This window comes from Embiotoca jacksoni, unplaced genomic scaffold, assembly GCF_022577435.1.
Source record: "Embiotoca jacksoni isolate LCO1_2020_lvr unplaced genomic scaffold, fEmbJac1.0.p SCAF_23, whole genome shotgun sequence".
Classification (NCBI taxonomy): domain Eukaryota; kingdom Metazoa; phylum Chordata; class Actinopteri; family Embiotocidae; genus Embiotoca; species Embiotoca jacksoni.
The window spans coordinates 5,130,792-5,142,476 of NW_027185374.1; the positions used below are offsets into that span (position 1 = coordinate 5,130,792).

General features: G+C 40.6%; 1 protein-coding gene across 2 annotated transcripts; it reads right to left on the reverse strand.

Annotated features, from left to right (window-relative positions):
* Positions 1 to 686: 686 nt before the first annotated feature.
* Positions 687 to 11,685, reverse strand: faxca (failed axon connections homolog, metaxin like GST domain containing a). Of its 2 annotated transcripts, none has more exons than XM_069158397.1 (6): positions 11,231 to 11,685; positions 8,645 to 8,780; positions 8,068 to 8,264; positions 7,055 to 7,272; positions 5,914 to 6,030; positions 687 to 4,817 (listed from the first exon to the last, which is right to left on the reverse strand). In XM_069158397.1, the coding sequence occupies exons 1-6, from the start codon at positions 11,488 to 11,490 to the stop codon at positions 4,513 to 4,515; spliced, it is 1,233 nt and encodes a 410-aa protein (XP_069014498.1). In that variant the 5' UTR covers positions 11,491 to 11,685; the 3' UTR covers positions 687 to 4,512. The 2 variants fall into 2 exon arrangements, with proteins under 2 accessions (XP_069014498.1, XP_069014497.1); XM_069158396.1 differs by having other exon boundaries at positions 11,210 to 11,685.

Genomic DNA, 11,685 nt, shown 5'->3' on the forward strand with positions numbered 1-11,685 from the left:
TTCATATTTTTTACACACACACACTTACTCCTCACTGCACACAATGCCCTCACACCTCATGCATTCAGCCACGTTTTAGACGGCTACACGCGTGCACACACACACACACACACACACACACACACACACACACACACACACACACACACACACACACACACACACAGCTGCTACCTCTGCCACTGTATGGCATTTCTGACTTACCAGAGATGATTCATACTCGGGTGTCATTGTCAGCTCTGAATTGTCTCCTCTGTCTTGTGTGGAAGGGATCTCCCAGGGATTTTGCACAATGGTCACAGAAATGGAACCAGCCAAAGCCATCAAATATCATTCTTCTGTTCACAACTGTCTGTCTCTTCCCCTTTTCATGCCCTTTTCTCACCCAAACCCACGCTCTGTCTCTACAGTGGTGCTCACACATCTTGCCTTTTCTCTGCCCTCCTTTTTCTCTGCATGTCTCCAGAGCTCCAGCACAAGCACAAAGAAAAGGGCAGAGAGCTAATCCTTCAGCATTGTTGGGTGGGCTTAGTATTGTCATATGTTAGCAAGCACAGAGGGAGAGGGATTATGAGACAGATATATGCCAGAGTATACCCATCTCTAAATGTTGATACCGAACAGGTAAATTACTTCATATGCACAATAAAACCATCTTATACAATAACAGAAACAAAACCAGAGGAAAATATCACAGCTATATTTAATGAAATATCATAAGTAATCCATTGTCATACAGCTTTTTATCTCTAGTTATGATACATTCATAAGAATTTTTTTTTTTAAAAACCTTACAGAGCATTTTCTTTTAGGTCATGTTTGCGTATTAATTTGCGGGTTTTTTTCAGGCCGTCTTATTTACAGTCCGATGAGATTCCACAAGTCTTGCAGCAGACACGACAACAAGAGACAATGCAACATGGCTTCTACTGTCTACAAGCAGAAACAGTGACGGGGAAGTGACACGCACTGCAGGGCCGAACCTTGACCCCTGACCTTTAAATGCTGAGGAACTCTGAGACGGATGGAGTCCGCCACAGACACTGATCGGGAAAGACTTTTTGCAATCATGTCCTGCAATGTCTTAACTTACAAGAGAGAGAAGAGACAGTGATGAGCAGCTGATCAGCAGGACGACTCACCTCACCCTGCTGATCTAAGACCTCGTGGTCAGTTTGGTATTTTAGCTTCAACTGAGCATGAAGCACTGCAGAGTAAAATTTTCTATTTATGTATGTTTTTTTTTGTTGTTGTTGTTGTTGATGGGTTTTTAGTAAACTGCTGCAACATTTGATAATGCTGAAATGAATTTTAACATTAACTTATGACACCTCAAAACGTGGACACATGCAAACATGGCGATGATTGGCAGCATGGAATTATGCAGTTCGCTCAGTGTTACACAAGCAGAAGTCTGAAGAGGATCAACAATATTGCACTAATACACAGATCAATAAATTAGTTTGACAGTAATTCTCAACCATCGAACAAAACATTAAAACATAAGAAGAAAACAATAATATCAATCAACAATAGTATCAAATTCAAGCACATCAACCGTCCAAATCAATAAATAGAACAGAATATAAAAACATAAGTCATATGCTGGCACTGGTTTAAAGTAAACAGTTTAGCTTCGATTTCCATAAGGCTAAATCTAACTATTGATAAAAGAAGGCAATAGCATGCAGGCAAGGGATTTTAAGACACCGAACGAAAATTTTCATTTTAGTTTTTAAGCTTCAGACGATATTAATCTACTGAAATGTAGCTGCAGCACACACATAAACACACACAAACACATACAAAAAAGGCTTCAGGCTTGGTTTAGACCCAATGTACCGATGACGTTATTTTGTCAAAAGTACCCAGAATGACTCACAGTGAAGGAGCCACACAGAGAAAATGGTGATCTTTGTCATTATGAAATCATCATTAAAACTTTAGGAAATCCATCAACAGATCATCATTAATAATATCATGATCTCAAATTGTATCAGAATCATAATGATACCTTGTTACCTTGTAACTGCTTCACCATCATATTCCATTCATGATACCATAAGTCTTATGTCATAATATAATGCTACATGCAAATGCTACATATACGTTTTAAATATGTGCAGCATCTCCACAAATAGAGCCAGACTGGTACATTTGTCAACAATTTCAAAGCATAAATAAATCCAGAAACAATACGGCATACTTTAAAATTGTTTTTTTTTTTAATAAGTATCACTTAAAGTATGTTATTAAATCTGTGACTAATATGAATGGGACATTGTTCTTTTTAAAAATAGTTGCCAGTGCTCTCTAGTGGACAATTTATGAACTGGAGACACTGTTTCCAAATGATTTAGAGCATATTTTTTTAGCATCTCTGTATTATTATTGTAACCATAACTGTATTATGGTTTCTTGCATCTTACTGTCTGACATCAATGATATGCCAAGAGAAATATTTCTCCAATAAAAACCCACTCGCATCAGTTTTTGCTTGTTGCTACAAAGTAACCGATTAGCTTTGGTAGCTGCAGTAGATCACCAACAACACCGATGCAAGTGTTGTCACTATGTCAACAAACTCCTCGAGACAAATATTTGGCACAACAATTAAATTCACTGTATCGCATCCTGGTGTGACCAGGTATTTAAATAAGAAGGACTTTAGGCAAACATAGGCCAATATTTTCACCTAAGTCTGGCCCTGTGAAGATACCTTTTACTCTTAACATGATTTCTATTTTAAATGGGACCGTTAATGATGAAGCAGCATCAATAAACCAACCACACTATTTGAGCTGTCTTTTCTCTCAGACAACCACCAAATACTGAATTAGCACTGCTCAGAAGTGTGTGTTTATGGGAGGAAAAGTTCAGCTGTGAAGCCTCACCAGTGAGCCATCATTCATACACAGAGGGTATAGCCATGTGCAACATGGACAGAAGCATATATATATATACACTGTACGTACAATATATATGTACTCTCTGCTTGCATCCATACTGTTTGAGCAGCCTTAACACACAAAATGTTGGTTCGTGCATTTGCTGAACGACAAACACACATAAAACCTGCACCTCACCATCACACACCCCAAACGCCACGCAGAGTATAACATAACAATAAAAACAAAACAGAGTGGACCTGTTTCTACTCTCTTATTGCTTTACATCACGTTTTCAGAGCAATCCATCACTACGAATTATAACATGTTTGTCTTAAAATCCTAACAAAAAATAATTATCTTCAAGATCCATAGGCTACATCTTTGTGTGGCTGTTTTGGCCCGAGGCACCGACAAACAAACTGCATCACGACATCAAACATAAATAGGCCAGCTAAGGAATACAGATAACATTAATTACATGAAGTGTAAAGGGAGATTTTTATGAGCACGTACCAGCCATGCACTTGCATTCAGACTACATATCTAGTCAGTCTATTTCTACATGATTGTTTGACTCGCTCTCAATGCTTGAATGTAAGTAAGATGTCCTTCTGACCTAAAGCTGCTGTCCTCATTAACAACACAGGAGCCTGAACAATGTGTGTTGTCACTTTATGATTTTGATGTTGGGAATTTTTGTTTTTGGCAAAAATAATTGTCTTAAGACAAAAGAAAGTTTCAAAGTGCTTCTGGAAGATTGCAGTTTACCATCCTTTGCTTTCTATGAAGATTCACTACTTAAACATGGGCAGCAGGCATTACTGTAATATCCCCGTTGTGTAAACAGATACATACAGTACGGGAGTTCATGGGGCTCCTCTTGCTGATCCTAGACCAGCAGAGTGAGTATTCATGGAGACTAATACAACACAGTGTGTGTACAACACAAAGGGGATTTTAGAGGAGCAACACCTAAAGTATTTACACCATATGACAGAGGAGATGATTCTATATTTTCAGGCTATCTATACTATTTATACTCGTATATAATCAAATATTCGATCTGAGAATTAAATCAGATTCATTATATTTACACTGACTTGTATTCATTCACATCACTCCTGTACAGTTCCTTAATGTCAGTTCAATACAAGTTGTTCAGTTCAGGCTGGGTGGTGCGACTTGCTACGAGGGACAGCGGTGGGCACACGTAGTTGCCACGGTTACAGCAACGCGACACCAGGTAGAAAGGTGTGACTGCAGATGACGTGGAGGAGTTTCTCAGCCACAGCGTCATTTACTCCTGATTTTAGTTCTCATTTTTCAAGTTGTTTCTGCGTTTTCTTCTCCTCTCCGTCCGCTTTTCTGCTTCCTGATTCTTTTTTCTCTCCATCTCTCACCCCCCCCTCCCCTCCCCTTTGACATATGTTTTCCTCCCACTGCAATCTCTCCTCCACTACAGTTTGCAAGTTAGCCCTCTCCTCAACGTCTCCACCGACACAGGCGACACCAGAACTATTCCCCCAGTTCATTTCTGTCCTAAGAGGTAGGGGGACATGTGTACACAGAGGATGCAGCTCCCTCCTGTGGTGTGTAGTTTGTCCTAAAAGTGCATATTTCATCAACACTTGCACTGGTCTATTTCAGAGCACTCCGTGTCCATGTCAGAGTCATACAGCGAGTGGCCTGTAGGGTCGCTGACAGGCGATGGTGGGTCTTGTGGTGTGTGAGTGTGAGAGTTGTGCGAGTGTGTGTCGTCCTGGAAAGTGTCGGTGCGGGAGTACAGGCCCAGATCGGGGAGCTTCGAGGGCAAGTCGCTGCACTCTGTGGTGTCGTTGTAGCGGAAGTCCTCCAGGTCCACGAACCACTCGGGCCAAAATCGCCGGCGGATGCGCTCGCAGTACATGGCCAGGTTGATCAACTCACCTGGGTGGGACAAACAGGTCGGTGAGAACAGTGCTCCGAACATATCATGCAATCTCACTGACACACATTAGCTGTTTCTTTTAGACATTTCTCAAGGAAATTATATTTATTTTAAAAAAAAATCTTTTCTTTTTTTCCCTTTTTTGGGTCTTTAAAAAAAAAAAAATCAAATTAAATAATCTGAGAGGGGAAGTTCGTCACTAGAAAGGCGACTGATTAAAAAGGTCAGGGACCAGAGTATTGGTCAAAGATGAGTGTTTTTCTTGTTTCTGCTTTCATTTGTTTATGTTTCTTCAATAAAATTTTCTCAAATACTTTACATCCTCAGCAGACAATTACATTTAACTAGATTTTTAGAGTAGTAAAATTCTGTTTTGGTTTTGACCCATTGACCATTTTCCATCAGTTGTGTACTCTTATTTTCATTTTTCAGCCAAATGAACCTCTCGAAAACATATATATATATATATATATACAGTGTTTTCCCTGGTTAATGAAAGGCTAAGGTGCTGAGGGATCAGTGGGGCCTGGTGAGCAGTTATTTGACAAAAATGATTAATCTTCACCTAATTTTTGACTATTAATCTTACGTATTTATACATACAATATTGCATTTTTTTTTTTGTATATGCCATAAACTAAATAAAAATCACAAAACATTGGTAAAACAAACCTTTTAGTGAAGTTATAGTGGCCTAAGTGCTGTGAAAAATGGTTGGGTGATCTTTCTACACATTTGCCTTTAAGGACATTGTTTGGCGTATTTTTCCCTCATGCAGGGCAGAGTTCATAGGCACAGCCTGTAAGTGTTAGTACACAAAGGCTACTCATCTGTTCTTGTTTAGGGATGGAATCTCTTTCAAATTATATGGATTATAAATCCATGAATAGAGTCAGAAAGAACTGGTTAATTCTTAATCTAGTTTAATGCATTTAGTAGAGAATTCAGCGTGAAGCTTGTAGACTGTCTACATATAACCATGAAGCTGCAACTGTCTGTATGTTTAGATAAAACATTGGGCCAGACAACAAAAAAACTTGTTTCTTTGTAATTATGGATCCTGGGGTTTTTATATTGCCTTTTTGTTGTACTCACCTTTGATTAGCTGCTCCGGCCGTGATCCTGGTAGCGTCCACATAGCAGGCGCCAGATGACTGAACACTGCAGCGTCTATTGTTGAAAGCTTGGAGCCCATAAGGTACTTCTTATCACCTTAGACAGCACATAGAAAAAAAAAAAAAAAGATATGTCAAATAACCAAACAAAAATACAAAAACAGGGCAGCCGAGTCCCTCCTCTAAATTTCCTTTTCCTGCAAAGAGCAGTAGTAGTGATGCAAAACATACCAGATTTCTTATTGGGACACTGATGCCTTTAGGGTATAATTAGGGCGCTATTGCTGATGGTCAAACAGCACCTCCCAGCACACATCTGCCAGTACGCCCTCAGACGTGTCCCTCTTAAATCTCCCATCATAAACTACAAGGCGTTACATTCGAGACTGCCATGCTAAATTTTACCAGAAGAAGACAGTGTTCTTCTTCTATCCTTCCATTTTCTTTTGCAGCCTCTGCTACAATTAAGTCTTGACAAGTACAAGCATGATGTCCAATAGTTAGTTAAGTTTTCAAGAAACACATTGAAAAGCTCTGACAAACCCATTGATCTGCCTCCAGGGTAAACAATGTAAACATGCAGGTACCACAAATTGCAGCAAAGTTTTTTAATCATAAGTTAAAATCTCCAGATCTGTGAATATAAAGTAGATTATGAATGCTGAAATTGTGCCCTATTGTAGCCTCCAGCAAGACCAAATCTAAATCCTACTCGGTTGGTGGATTCATAATCATAACACAAACGTTAACACCTATTCTTCTCTCGAAAAATATGACAATAATAATATAGTAAAAAAAAAAATTGTATCTAGCTCTTTTCAAAAACAGGTTACAAAGTGCTTTACATACATTTAAAAACACACTATGCAACAGTTTATAAAATATTATAATAAAATACAACAAGAAAATAAAACAAACAATAAATCAATAAAACTGTGAAACCATTAAAAAGCAGGAATAAAAGACAGAACTTTTCAGTGACTTAAAATAATGTAGTGTGTTGGCTTCCCTGATCTCCTCCAGATATAACATATAAATACAGTTCTATATTAATAGATTCAATTCATCCATGTAATCATTATCATTATTTATTCATGTTGATCTTTTTTTTTTATACTCACCTAACAGAGTGGCCAGTGTGCGCATATCCTTCTCCATCAGGGCGTAAACATCCTCCTTAGAGAAGCGTCCGATCCCGTGGCCGTACATCTCCCTCTTGACAATCCCGCCGGTCAGGTGACTCAGGATCCACTTGAGCAGGTCACTCAGCGGTCCGCTCACCGACAGCATCTTCTGGGTCTCCTCCAGGTTGTCCACCCACTGACAGTAAGCTATGGTCCTGGGGACACAAAGACATGTGCATTTGTAAAGACAAACACATCTCAGCTGATACTACAACTAATGTTACTTTTGCTAAAAGGGAGAAAGAAATCTGAACTTTTTTTTTTCTTGACATTTCCACGTCACCAAATTACAAAATGCTATATAATCAAAACTTTAAAACGAAAGTATCAGATGATCACGTTTGAAAAAAGTTGGCTACAACTTACTAGCTCCATTTAAAAATGTGTTTAAGAGAAGAGTTGCTTATATTGCTGCAAAGCCCAGAGGTCAATGGCTAATAAAAAAGTCTGAAGTGCTAATACGCTACTTAATATTACAAAACACACTACAGTCACCCTGCTAGGGGGTGGGGGGGGATAAAACTTGTCTCAAGGCTCCTAATATTGGAAATGTCAAAGAAAGACTGAACAAGCAAACCTCAGTAACAAACTTCTCAACTATCTGGCAAATAAAAACAAACATGCAATTGTAAACTACTTTTAGAAAACCTCTCTAGTGTCGACTAACCCTTCCACTATTTAATGTGTGAGTGCTGTGTATATTAACATTTCCGTGGTTTACATTGAAATGTGTTGTAAATTCAACCCAGAACTGACAGATTAATAACTGATAGACGTCTTATGGATGGTCGCACCTAAACAGGTAATGCTCACTGCAATGATAAGCTTCCTTCCAGGCCTTCTCTGTCCTCTCTCCTGACTATTTTCCTCCTTTGACATCTCCTTTGAGTAAGTTTAGCACACTACTGTAAAAAAAAGAAAAAGGAGTGTGAACTCCAGTGGTCCCTCACCAGTAGAAGTGCTCCTCCACCATTTTGGTGATAGCGCGAGACACGGCCTTCTCCTGCGGCGTCAGGCTCTTGTTAAGGCTCACGCCCAGTCTCTCCTCCAGGAAGTCGATGATGAATTCGGTGCCACAGACCTGCACGTGGTTGTACTCGATCCACGGCATCTTTCCCTGTGGCGAGAGCTTCCCATCAAAGTAGTTCTAGAAGAGAGGAGAGGGGTTCAGGAAAAGTGAGGGAGGAGGGATGTTAGGAGGGGTGGGTAATTGGTATTAAGTAAACTTATATAGTTTGGCATCAAGACAAAACATGAAATGAAATTTGAATTCCTGCTATGATGGAAATCAAGTGACTGTAACAGCAGAGACACTTCTCAAGATTACAAGAGTCTAAAGGTTGTGCAAAATGGTCATCCTCAACTACACAAGAAAAAAAAAAAAAAAAAAAAACTTTTTACAAACAATTTTGTATTTAAAAACAACCAGTTGTCTATTAGAAAACTATTAGCAATAATGCAAACAAGTTAAAGAAGCAGATGTAGTAATAGTCAGTGTGTTGTTTTTTTGTATTGCAGGAAACATACCTGGTAGGGCAGGTCAACCATACGGAGGTAGGTCTCCATCTTAAGGCAGAAAGGGGAGAGGGATGGGGCGCCAGTTTTGGGCCTGGAGAACTGGTGGAGAATGATGGCATCTTTAGAGTCCAGCTCTTCCTCTTTTCTGTATGAAACAAAGAGGTACAGAGCGGCATGTCATAAAAAAAAAAAAACAAGACTTCTATGTATGTGAGAGTGGACTTGTAATCTTTTAAATCAGTGTAGGAAAAAAACATGGTCCACACAATAATAATCATTAACATTTAGGGTTACATTTTAGGGTTGAGGTTGGACATTTGGGCGGTCAGAGTAAGTTTATGTTAGGTTTGGTTATCAACCAGGCAAAGTAGCTTCTATGGCCTGGACCCTAAGGTGCCCACAAAAACCCTGATTTACTGCCCTTTGGTTTGTTTTGATAAGTTAGGTAAATGTACATTTATTAAAGAAATGCAATATAAGTAAAACTGTGTTTAATCAAATGACCACAAACCAACACCAATTATGTTTTATTCCATATGTACTGGTTGTAACGGACTTAAACTAATTATTTTTTAATTTATACACTATTTCACTTCGATAAAAAGATCAATACCATTCTCATATCTGTCTGGGGAAACAGCTAACCTGGTTTTGTCTTCCTTTAGGGGACAAAACCCAAGTTCCCATAAAATAAATCATAACATTTTAGCATGAAGATTCGATTTTGGATTAGCCTAAGACTCTGTTAAGCTTAAATGTAAAGATTACGGTCAGGTAAGTAGTATTATGATTATGGTTTGCTAAGGTCTCCAGGAAATAAATGTAAGTCAATGGTATGTCCTCTGAAGTCATGGAAACACAAGTCTGTGTGTGTAATGTGTGTATTTGATCTGTGGCTATTTTATGAGAATTAAGTTTAGGTTTGGGTTAGGGTAAGGTTTGGGTTTGGGTTTGGGAAATTGGGATGGTTAAATTAAGAGTAAGTGGCTGGGGAATGCATTATATCAACGAAGGTCCTCACAAACATAGACACACATGTGTGTGTGTGCGCTTGTACCCCTGACCTTATGAGGACATAGATTTGTTTACACAGTCACATTGTGGGGACTGGACTTTTTGAACTAATATCCAAGTCCCCAGAAATCATGAAATATAAGGGTAAAGACTCAGTTTAAGGTTTAGGTTAAGGTTAGGTTAAGAGTTAGGATTAGGCAAGTCTTGGCCATGGTAAGTAGTGCAAACAGGACTAAGTGTGTGAGAGGGAGACTGGCTGTCATACCACTGATTAAATCAATCAAGGTCTGGCCCAGAGTGATTGTCAACCCAGGGGCCATTTATACCAGCCAAGAGAGCTGCAGTGTCAAAACAGTGAAGCATCCCCTTGTGAGGGATCCTCGTGCATTCACGTGGACTGGGCCTAGAAATGACAACAAATTAACGTGGACGAGGTGCAGACTGACACGGAGCTGTCCACTCTGTGAGGTGCTGAAACCTAAAGACAAGCCACGCAGCAGAGGAGCTGTCCGTTTCAGAGAGGTTCTGAAATACCGGCTAACTAACATAGGTTGTCGCTAGTTGATACACAAGCCTATGGGATGGTAATATTAAGTCTCACACACAAGACGGCAGCGAGAGCTGCAATATTTGACGTAACAACACAACAAACAGCCCGTATTTCCGCTTTGAACGTGAAGACTATTGGCCTGTATGAAGGACAGCTTGCGTTTATGTCTGAAGGACCGAAACACAAGAATATAATTATCTCAACGAGACTAAAAATGCATCCTCTAATAGCGAGGGGCTCCCTTTGGCATTTGTTGTAATATTAAGTGCCCTTGTTGTAGTCCAGACGCGGGCCTTTTTAAGGGCATTTTTTAAGGACAACGGACTCAGTCAGTCAGACCTTCTTTCTTGCCGATGAATAATCAATAATAATAAATGCAAAAAAATATACCTTATTTACATTTTACTTTACAGCTGCTGTGCACCTGCATTTCTAAATGACCTCTGTTTGGGGATTTTGGTGTTTACATTTGAGCTTTGTCCCAAAGCTGCAGTGTTTTGGACTGAAAACAAACACCGACGTGTGTGAGTGCAATGAATCAGACATATGATGAATTAAAAGGCTATAGCGCGCCTGTATCGTCGTCCTGGCCAAACAAACAACATGGGAAATAAGCCAGTGTCACGGTTTTGTAACTATTTTTGAATGACCAAGGACAAAATAAAAGCCATGACCCTTGCCGCGGGTCGCAGATGTCGTCAATCCACAAAATAAGCCAATGAAGACGGATATCTCCTAATGTGTGTGTTGGTGAGTTGGGGGTGGGGGTGGGGGGGTTCCGTTACATCACAACCCACCCACTCACGATTCCTTATTCTCCACTGTCTCCGCTCTCACCCCGCCCAATCAGACGAGATTAAGTAATATCAAACCCCAGTGAAAATACAGCAGACCCGTGAGATCTGGAGTGAAAATATAAACAGATTCAAGTCCAAAGCGGTTTTCACATCGATTATGCTCTGGCCCGAGAGGCCTGGCTGCGGGAATATTGAGCTGTGCAGCTTTCATACCGACTCCTCTGTTGTTGGTACCTGATGGCCAGCAATTCGTGCAGCAGATAGGCAGCGGCAGCCAGCAGAGCCCCTCCAGTCAAATAAAGCGTTTTCCGCCACCACGAGTCCGAGCCCAACGCTGACATGATCCCGCCGTAGTCCTGCAGTGGGTAGGCGATGATGCACCCATAAAACGAGAGCTGCTCATCGGAGCCCAGCAGGCCGGAGGAGAAGCTCTGGTTCTGGCCAAGATCAACCACACAGGACCGCGTCCAGGCGAACCCGACGCGCCAGTACATGGTCTCTGTCTCCGGCCACTTTCTGCCTCACTCTGGCAGCTCGGGGCTTCATCAGCGGGGGCTTCATGGATGCTGACGGACGCGGGTGCGGAGCAACTGGAAACGGAACAGCCGGCTGAGCACCAGCATCCCGCCCGGAGCTTGTCCCCGCAGCGGGGTGGACATCCTCCGTAGCCCGCTAGGAGCTCGCTGGTT

What these genes read in the sequence shown, in the direction of transcription:
- faxca (XM_069158396.1), bottom strand. Translation starts at nt 11,490, where the DNA reads ATGTACTGGCGCGTCGGGTTCGCCTGGACGCGGTCCTGTGTGGTTGAT. An exon ending in TACCAACAACAGAGGAGTCG is followed by an intron (nt 8,781 to 11,209) that starts GTATGAAAGCTG and finishes TGTTTCATACAG; the next exon opens with AAAAGAGGAAGAGCTGGACT. An exon ending in TGGTTGACCTGCCCTACCAG is followed by an intron (nt 8,265 to 8,644) that starts GTATGTTTCCTG and finishes CCTCTCTTCTAG; the next exon opens with AACTACTTTGATGGGAAGCT.